At 40.3% G+C, this 10,810-nt stretch overlaps 1 protein-coding gene across 1 annotated transcript in view; it reads right to left on the bottom strand.

Moving 5' to 3' along the window:
* Nucleotides 1-900: 900 nt before the first annotated feature.
* The window catches only part of GPC5 (glypican 5), a 56,881-nt gene continuing 46,971 nt past the window's right edge, over nt 901-10,810 (bottom strand). The window contains exons 3-4 of the mRNA XM_019528499.1: nt 3,119-3,244; nt 901-976 (exon numbers count right to left, since the gene is read on the bottom strand). Of these exons, the coding sequence (XP_019384044.1) occupies nt 901-976; nt 3,119-3,244 (202 nt within the window). The remainder of the gene's footprint in view (nt 977-3,118; nt 3,245-10,810) is intronic.

Consider the following 10,810-nt stretch of genomic DNA (forward strand, 5'->3'; position numbering starts at 1 on the left):
ACTTGCGCCAGTAAGGCGAACCTTGAGGGCAGTCGACGAGCCACCTCTTATCCCTCCCCACAAGCCGCGTACTCACTCGCGCCGTAAAGTCCGCAGCTCACCAAGCGGTGTCGGAGTCTCTAATCTGGCATTTCACGACAGTAGAAAGAATTACAAAGAAAATGCAACAGCTTACCAGCTATAGTTTCCAAGGTGTTTTTTTATATAAGGTCAGGCATATATTTGAAATAATAATAACAATAACAAAAACAGTAATAACAACAATAATAAATAGTAACATATGTATAACTTTTTTCTTCGCTATTTCACTACAAATCAACTAAATGCTATTTGGATTACTACTGGATCAAGGTTGTAACTATTTTTAAATTTATTTTCAAACACTATAGGATAAAATCCTACACTGAGAGTTCTTTGCCCTTGGATAAATACTGCAGGATCAATTCATATTTCTTTTTAAAATATAATAGTACAGTTGTATTATAATATCTAATTGCACAATTGGGTATAAATTATACTAATAGCAAGATAATAAGCAATAGAAAGTAGTAATATTTGAAATTCAGCCACCAGTAAATAATTTAGTATAAAATTTCTCATTTGACCTTTTCATCAATAAATTTGATAAAGGTAAGTTATAATTCATCTGAGGAGTAGAAAGAAGATGTAAGAAGTTGAAAGCAGGATTGAGACAGAACCTGAGAGATAGAAGTCAAAGGCTATGCAAAATATTTAAAAGATACTTAAAGATGCAAGTGGTATGGTCATTATTAGTTTTCCTTACCTCTTCTTCTCTTTGATAAGGCTTTGATAACAAGTTATGAAGGTATAAAGTTAATCCCATCTAATTTTGTATTACTTCAGTTTTGTATTAACAGCAGAGATACCGATATAAATGGATTAAGATGTATTTGTTAAAACTTCAATCTCAATCTCCCCTAGTAATTCTAGTTCAGAATGATCTTTGCTCTGGGAACTGAATGAACAAAAGGAAAAAACTACAGATTTCTGAAACTCCTCCTGTCATCCAAAATGCCATTGTACTGTGCACTATGATATATACTGGTTCCATAGATTTACTGTATTTACTCGAATCCAAGACAACATGGGGGAAAAAAGCCCCTCGTCTTGGATTCCAGTACAAGGGAGGGTAGGGGGAGAGCAGGTGGCTGCTGAAGTTCTACTCTGATCCCAAGCCTGGGTTGGGGCAAGAGTCAGAGCAGCAACAGCTGCTGCCCCCTGCAGCCTCCTCTCCCCTCCCTCCTTGCAGCCCCCTAGCCTCTGCTCCAGGCCATTTCCCTGCCGCCTTTTCCATCCTGAAACCTGCAGTCTCTGCCTCCTCCCCACCCTGCTAACTCTCCAGCTTCATTATCTCCATGTAGCATGCAGCTCCAGCTTCATTATCTCCTGGGCATGTAGCACATGGAAGCCCTAGCCCCTTCCTGGCCATCCCAAAGCTGAAGCTGCTACTGCCACTACTACATGGCAGGAGGCCTAGTTTCCATGTGCTCTGTGGGAATGTAGCCAGAGCTCCACTGGAGAGTCAGCTGTGGGGACAGAATTTGTGGGGTACAGGTGGGGGCAAAGAGGCTACAGGGGGCAAGCAGGGGGCCGAGGTTGTGGGGAATGGCAGAATGGGTGATAGAGGTGCATGTGCTGCTGTGGGGGGCAGGTTGCAGGGAGCACAAGTGAGAGAGATGTGGCCCTTCAGCCACCTGTCCCCCCACCACATTCCCCCCAGCTGCTGCTTTCCCTGGTAGGAGAGATGAATTGAAGATGGCCTCTGATAATTAGATTCCATATGTGGAAAATTATAACAAATTTAGACATTTTCCCTATATAGAATCTAATTACTGGGGGGTTGTCTTAAATTTGAAGTCATCTTGGATTTGGGTAAATACAGTACCTCTTAGAGCTTGGGAATTTATCAGTTTTCTGACACTGTTACTGAGTGACTGCCTACAAGTCACTACTTTCATAAAGTAATGTATTTGTTTCACCTTTTAACAGTTTATTTTACTATCTTAACTTTTAATGCTGTCATGCGCAGGGATCCTGGTTTTCTCTGATAACAAAACCCCCAATTTTCAGATTTAAAAAAGTAAACAAAAATCCATATTTTTCCATGATTAAAATGAAATGTCACCATTTGTATATGTATATGTATATATTAGTGGTGTTTCATTTCAACAAATGGAAAAATGGATTTTGAGTTACTTTTTCTAAACCAAAAATTGGGGATTTTTCTTTTATCAGAGAAAACCAGGATCCCTGCTCATGAGAAACCACATATATTAAACCACACAACATAAGCAACACGTGTCTCCTGAGGCTGTGTGGGGGACAGCGACCACCCACAGCCAACCACGCTGACATCAGCCGTGAGAGTGGGCAAAGCAGGGGCCATCTGCAGCTGGTTGTGGCAGTGGGAGGCAGGATCTGCCCCACAGATGGATGCCGAGCCCGGAAGTGCTGGCAGCACTTCTTGGGGGGGCACCAGCACCCCACCTGCCCCCCTGCCCATTGCCTAAGCCATGAGTGCTTGCTCTCATATACCAGCATTCTCACAGGTTCACGTGCACCCCTGTGCATCCCCTATGCAGCACGTATGCCATATACTTCATTCTTCTTAGTCCAAGAAAGTTTTAGATGAATGGCTTGAGCTTGTTGTCATAATATTCACACAAAAGGAAACCTTTTAAAATACCAACCTTGATCTTTTGCAGCCTCAAGGAAAAGTCTTGTTTCTTTTACTCTGATTTTATTTTAGAAATGTCAAACCTTCCTTGTTGCAGCAAACAACACAAGTGCCAGGAAAGCTTCAAAAATGTGGTAAACTAAAACTGTTGATGAGAGCTAGTCCTTTATTTTGTTAAGGGTGAAATATAGGTTGTGTGTTTTTTTGTGAAATTGTTTTGTTTTTGTTGGGTCTTTTTTTTTGTCTGTTTGTATTTTATGTTTTAAACAGCAGAAGATTTACTCATTTATTTTGCAAAACACTGGCTCTTAACCAAATACAGGCAAATTTTCAAAACCATTCTACTATAAATAATTCTGGAGGAAAAAAATAGCTAAGAAAACATGAAGGTTCTTTGTAGGTCATAGAATGAAAATGTACCTTTTTACAACATCTTCTCCATTCCAACAAGGTAGCCCATCAGCAGCTGCTAGCTCATTAATACACAGATGATCAGCCAGGCTTCCATAGAATGTCCTATACAGTCGAAGGCTATCGATAAAGTCTCTGCATCAAGACACAAGGAAAATAAGTAACAGCATCAATCAATAATAATAAGCAAAAAATACTTCTATGCATTGTTACAAGTCAAAGATTTTGCCATTTTGTCACTCTCTCTATTAGCACTTATTCGCTTATTAATCATTTTGTCAACATTATATGTAAATGAGATGATCTGAAGGACTGTGACTATTTAATAGCTTACAGACTTGTCATTGGTTTTTGTTGAAACCAAACTAAGTCACAGACTGATTGTGAGAAAAAGAAAGTGCTAGGTTTTTTAAGCAATTGCAGCATTGGGCAAAATAGGCTTAACCTGTAGATATTATCATTGTTGCCTATTTAAATTACTGGTTGGATAATTTATTTCTGTTTTAGTGCATTATACTGCTATTTTAAATTGGTAGGTTTATTGCACCTCAATAACTGTTGAGGTGCCCAGAATTAGGGATATATGCTATTTCGAAGTTATTCCACATTAATCGAGATTTCTCTTGAAAAAGCCAGTGAAGGAATTCCACCATTTCTTTAAGTAGCTTGTTCCATAGTTTCATAGTTTGTAGGGTCAGAAGGGAGCTGAGCAGATCAAGTCCGACCCCCTGCCATGGCAGGAAAGAGTACTGGGGTCAAACAACCCCAGCAAGGTGTTCATCCAGCCTCCTCTTAAAGCCCCCCAGGGTAGGAGCCAGCACCACTTCTCTTGGAAGTTGGTTCCAGATCCTAGCCACCCTGACAATGAAGTAGAGCCTCCTGATATCTCGCCTGAATTTACCCTCTGCCAGCTTGTGACCATTGTTTCTTGTCACTCTGGGTAGTGCTCGGATGAACAGGGACTCCCGCAATGCCTGCTGGTCCCCTCTGACCAGTTTGTAAATGTCCACTAGATCCCATTTACAAACTGGTCAGTACCATTCACAAACTTCTCTTGTGGAGGCTGAACAGGTTCAGATCCCTTAACCTCTCCCCATAGGGCCTGCCCTGCTGAGTCCTGATCATGCCCTCCTCTGGACCCTCTCCATGTTGTCCACATGCCTCCTGAAGTGTAGTGCAGAACTGGATGCAGTACTCCAGCTGTGGCCTGACCAGTGCCACACAGAGGGGGAGTATCACCTCCCTGGACCTGCTTGAGATGCATCTGTGGATGCATGACAAGGTGCGGCTGGCCTTCCTGACTGCATCCCCACAGTATGCTGGATACAAAGGGGGTCTGTTGGTTCACGGGGTTCCAGAGCCAGCCCTTGCATTCCAACAGTGGAGCTAGTCCAAAGCTAGGTGCGGCTGCTGGCTCTTTAAGTCCCAGAACTGGTCAATAGCTCATGAATGGGATATACAGTACAAAACTGTAACACGGTAAATCGTTGTCAGTTGTTGGATTTTTGAGGCCTTTGTCTTCGCTGGGGTACGCTCAGACAGAGAGGCTGAGAACTGGTCTATAGGGTGATCGGGCCTATAGAGTTTTCCGGTCGTCATCTCTGCTGTTTTCTGTTTCTTTGCCTCTTTATAGATGTTGGTTGGACTGCCTCTGTGACACTAACTATGATATGAGCTGAGCATACAGGGATAGGATAGTTTCTTTTACATAGTAATTGCTAGGCAGACTTTTTACATAAGTTTCATTTCTGCAAAAATAACACTTCTAGATAAGAAATGAAATCTACAAAATGCGTATGTGTAGCTTAATGCCAACAGAGAAAAATACAAAGTGCTCATTTAGCTTACTAGTTAAGACTTCAAGGATACATAAATGTGAGAGTGCCACGCGGCAGTTATACAGAAGAAAAAAAATAAAACAGTTACAACACGCTCATCCAATTCATTGATGAAGATGTTGAACAGTGAGGGCCCATTGCTCTTAAGGTTAGGAAGTTTTCCAGGGAGTTGATCTAAATCTGCTTTGTTGTAGTTTAAACCCATTTCCTCATGTTCTCTGTGGCAAGAGAGAACCATGTGCCTCTGTCTTCTTTTAACTATTTGAAAGCTCATGCTCTCCCACTTCCCTGAATGTTAAAATTAGTTACCATTAATATCTATAGTATATTAAAATAACTGATACAAGGGGTTATACATAGGTATTAAAAAACGCAGGCTTTTATCTATACAAGGCACAGAGCTATTTTACATTTACAATTTCTACTGTGTAACATGAATGTACAAATAAATTCAAGACTGTAATGCTGAAAATATATTCATTAGACTCCTTTTCAGCTATAGTGTTTTCCCATCTTTAAGAAAAAAATTAAATTAAAACAAAATAAACGTCCATATATTTTTATCCTGTTTCCCCACCCCCTGAGTATTTAATTGAATAGGAATTGCATATTAACAATTACCATTTCTCATCTGCTGGGATATATTCTGATTTCAGTTACAATTCTAAAATCTTTATTGTTTTCAGTTTGCTTTTATTCTATTGGAGATGCAATCAGTAATTCAGAACACAGAAAACTGACCCACTTTCTCCAAACTGACAAAACCCAATAATTTACAGTTAGATCCCATCAGCTTTACTCGTGAATGTAACATGTGCATTACATTAATTTGTAAGTATGTTCTTTATAACCATACTCCGTTTGAGTGAAGTAGCCCAATATTGCCACTATACATTATAGAAAGGAACTTAATAATGAAAACATATCTCTGTGTAGAATGTGTCTGATCATTTTCTCTCATTTAACAGTTGGTATTGATCAAATTTTCCTCTTTTACACAATCAATCCATACTTAATACAGAAATAGGAATGTGTGCAGCTTCTAGCACTTATTAGATGAACTGCATTACAACAGAAAGATCAATTATTCTGTAAGTAAATGTGTCCTGAGGCAAAGCTAAAGTTAATACAGTAGCACTAACAAATTTCATCCTCTATAGATGTCTGACCAAAAGCAGTAAGAAGGGCAGATGGTTTAAATGTCAATTTTCAGCCATCTTTTTCTAGAGAAGATAACATATAATTATAGGCAGCTGAGCACAAATGTGTAATTACAGTCAACAGAAACCACAGATCTTGCTTATCTCTCTATTTTGGAATGTTCATTTTAACTATTTTATTGCTGCAGTTAAAATCTTTCTGTGAAATTTAGTGAATATTCTCATATTTGCTGAAAAAATACATAAGTAAAATGCTTAGATGAGATGTTAGGGGTAGATTTCTAGAAAATTATTTGTTATTCACTCTAGGATTATCCAGTGTCAAAAGCACAGAAATGTGTCTATTTCCCATTACACTGAGTATTAGAAAATATTAGATTGGAATTCTGCTGCCTAGGGTATTATCTGATACTAAAAATAATGAAATGAGTAGGTACAGGTAGCTGAATGCATATTTTAATGTATAAGATTTCATCTGGAGATATGAAGTACATTTGTGAATTACAGTAGTAAAGACAGGAAAATATCGGGTTATTAACAATACCTAGGACATTGACCTAGTGCTAAACATTATGGGTAACACCTCTTTTTCTTGCTTAAGGTTGTAAAAGTAGTTGAAAGCAAGAAAAGAAAGTGCCTTAGCTGTTTCTATTAGCAGCCTCTAACACATACGACAAGAAACAAAGCTATATTAAGAGACAACAACCACTACAAACAGTTTAAAATAATCAAATACTTTGTTGCAGTTAGAATTTTATGTCACTGTGGGTAACAGAGGATGTAGTACATGCTATACGGAATGGAACTGAGATGCTGTGCAAGATCATCTCTCCCTTAAATTGAAGTCTGTACTATATAACGATTGATAATTCCCAGTCTATTATACTGTTTCAAGTGGGGCAGAACATTGCATTACTGTTCACACTCACATACCTATACACAGAAAAAAAATGGTTATACCACATTTACTCAAATACAGGACAAGGTTCCCCCCATAATGGTGTGGGGAAAAAAGCCCCTCTTATAATCTTATAATTACAAACAAGGAATCTCACTAAATGCATTGTCTATCATGTGCTCAGCAATAAAAACCAACTATGAAGATGATTAGATTCAGCCAACACTAAGCGTGACTATAAAACGCATGGCCCACATTGGCAAACATGCTGATGGGAACTGTTTTTTTGTGTGAGCGTCCCTTGAAAAACCATGGGCAGTTGCTACTCCAGGAGGGAACGATCACCAGTCCTGGAGATACTGCAATATCAGGCCAGCACTCAGAAAGACTGCAGCAAGCACCAACAACCTTCCCAAAAACGTTGATGAGAATCTACCACAAGCATGGTTAGTGCAACACATCTGAATAAGACTTATGGCAGTGCCCATTAAGTGCAATCCCCCTCACTGCCAACTCTTTTTTAAGTCATGATAAGCCACAACACTGCATATTCAAAATCCCTTTGTCAATCCTTCTCACAGCCTGGTGATGTCCCTTTTATCAGCCTACTGTGTCCCACCCTCCATGCGCTGTACCTCATCTGCACATATATTTTTGGAGCGTCTCAGGATTTGTGACAAGAGCTCCCAGTTCCAGTTATGAATGGAGGATAATTAACACATCAGGCCTTTGTGAGGGTGTATCTGGAGTAGGCACACATACTGGATACATCTACATGTGAAATTAATGCAGCACATTATTACGCCAGAGTTCATTGCTCCCAGGAGCTGCATTTATACATGTGCCCAGGACCATAGCACGTTGAGTCAGGTTGGAGCAGCCCTGGCTGGCAGAGAGCCCAGGGAGTCAGTTTGCCAGAATGGGGCTGCTCCAACCCAGCTCAGTGTGCTGTGGAGGGGCTGGATGAGGCACAAGGATGCTTCAGTGCAGGGCTAACTGGCAGACAACCCCACACTGAAGCACCCTTATGCCCCAGCTGGCCAAGTCAGTATCTACACATGTGCTGCTGCACAGTAAATAATTCCACCACAGAATAATACTTATATTTACAAGTACTAATCTCTGGTGGCATTTATTAGTGTACTACAGCCTAATAAGCCTGCACATGTAGACAAAGAGACTTTACTGAGGAACTAATATTAGGCAGCTCAGCAGTAAATGTCTCATGTAGACATGACCACTCAGACTACTGAGCTGTGTGGTCACTGTGGAGCATGGGGCTACACTAATCATTGGGGATCCTGGTTTTCTCTGATTTAAAAAGATCCCCAATTTTCAGTTAAAAAAAGTAACCCCAAATTCACATTTTTCCAGGATTAAAGTGAAATGCCATTATATATAGTGGTGTTTCATTCTAATCACATAAAAATGTGAATTTGGGGTTACTTTTTTTAACTGAAAACTGGGGACTTTTTTTTTTTCAATCAGAGAAAACCAGCTAACCCTGCTAAACATATGTGCCAGGCTGTTGACTGGTGAGGCCCAGTGCCATGTGGTAAATCATGAGCCTTTTAGCTTTGCAGTAATACCATGCATAGTTTATACAAGAAACAAATAGGAGCTAAAGTACTACTCAGAAGTGCATTTATGAAACACCTGTACTAAAACTTGCAGTAGTTTAAAAAAAAGAGAAAAGTAGCATGCATCAATTTTGGATGACCTAAGTCTATAAATACTATATGCAAATTGTTGTGGCCATACTTAATTTCAAGGTTATTGTTTTCACATTTGTTCCTCACTTTCACATGCACAGGGAGAACAGGGTCTGACAGAAGAGGGAAGAGACTTCCAGGGAAAACATCTGGGGGGAAGCAGAGGACAAAGGGCCCTCTGATACCCCAGATTTATTGTCCCTGCTATAGCAGTGGAGATGGAGTAGATTCAAGGCAAATCTCCAATAATTAGATTCTATACCTAGAAAATTATAACAAATTTATACATTTTCCTTATATAGAATCTAATTACTGGGGGAGTCAACTTATAATAAGTGTAGTTTTCTATTTCAGTAAATATGGTATTAACATTTTTAAAAATAGGTAATACATCATTTACTTTTATCTAGCAATATCAGTGATGCTTAAAAGAAAAAAAGACACTATACATTTGCACATACACATACACATAATCCAATCCAGTTATTTGACTCCCACTCAAGTGAAATCCTCGCAAATCCAGTGACTACCATTAAAGAGAGTTACTGTTAGTGGTAGATGACCAAAACTTCTCAAAACCCTTCATGAGAGAAAATGGATTGGACAGCAGAATGTGCCAGTCTTGTGATTGCAAGATCAGCCTGCTTAGCATTTCTTCCTTCAAAAGAATACAAGTCTAGAAGGACCTTTCCCTAGTTTTTTGCTTTAGTTTCTTTGGCATCCAAAACATACAAGACTTGGAAAGTGCCATTTTGACCTGTAAGCATGTTTCAGTCAATTTTTACCCATCAGGTACCTAAAAAAGGAAAGGAATGGAGATTATTTCCTGTTACAGACTCCAGCTTCTTTCCTCAGTAAAGTCAGTCTCAGAAGTGAATGTCGTAAGTGAAAAGATAAGATGGTAAAGATTTTCTCCTCTACTTTTAGCAGACCCTCTAAAAACAAATAGAAGTTCTGACTTTTTTATAATGGGGCCACTATTTTACTGAAACACTGTTACTTGTTATAATAACACCAACCAGTGTCATTCTAAATGGGTGCATCTCCGTGAGCCATTAATGTAGCTCAATAAACTCTGGTGCAGTTTGGGTCAGAGTCAGCTGCTTTTGGGCTGGCAGCAGATTTGAGAGGTCAGCCCCAGGCTCCAGGTGGTGGTGATGAAGGAGCTGGCTGGGGCATGATTGTGCCAAAACTGCAGAGCCATGTGGCTGACCCGCAGAGCCTGCTGCCAGCCTGGGGCTGCTCAAACTGCTGCAGTCCTGGTCATTATCCACACATGCATTTCTATGCAGTATATGACTCCACCATAACATAGTACTATCTTACCGTGCAGCTAATTTCCTGTGCCCTAACACTGGCGCACGTGTAGTTGGTGACATTTCACCATGGAGCCAATTAATCAACTATGCAGTAAAGCACACATGTACATGCATCCAATTGAGTCATAATCAGGGATCTGGGTTTTCTGTTTCCTGTGGAAAAACATGGATTTTCTCCTTTAAAAGAGAAAAACACAGATTTTTTTCCCCTTTGAAGAGGGAAACCACAGCTTTCCTCCTTTGCAAACATCTCTCCACAGGCTGGCAGATTTCCAGCCTGCAATCTGCTGCTTGCAAATAGGGTGCAAAACCCTAATCCCTGTCCAGAGGGGAGGGGGTAGGGCCAGAGAATCTGAGACCAGCCAGGGCTAGCTCAGACTTACTTCGCCACCTGCAACCTTTGGGATTTCATAGATTTCATAGATTTCATAGACATTAAGGCTGTAAGGGACCTCGGAAGATCATCAAGTCCAGCCCCCCACCCAAAGGCCAGGAAGTCACCTGGGGTCATAGGATCCCAGCAAGACAAGCATCCAATTTGCTCTTGAAGGTGTACAAAGTAGGTGCTTGAACCACCTGTGATGGCAGACTGTTCCAGACCTTGGGGGCTCAGATAGTAAAGACATTTTTCCTTATGTCCAGCCTGAAATGGACTTGAAGTAGTTTATGACCATTCAACCTCGTCATCCCTTGGGGCAGTCTGGTGAACAAATGTTCCCCCAGATCCTGGTGGTCACCCCTGATAAACTTATAGGTGGCCATCAGATCACCCCT

This window comes from Crocodylus porosus, unplaced genomic scaffold, assembly GCF_001723895.1.
Source record: "Crocodylus porosus isolate Cpor-Errol unplaced genomic scaffold, CroPor_comp1, whole genome shotgun sequence".
Classification (NCBI taxonomy): Eukaryota; Metazoa; Chordata; order Crocodylia; family Crocodylidae; genus Crocodylus; species Crocodylus porosus.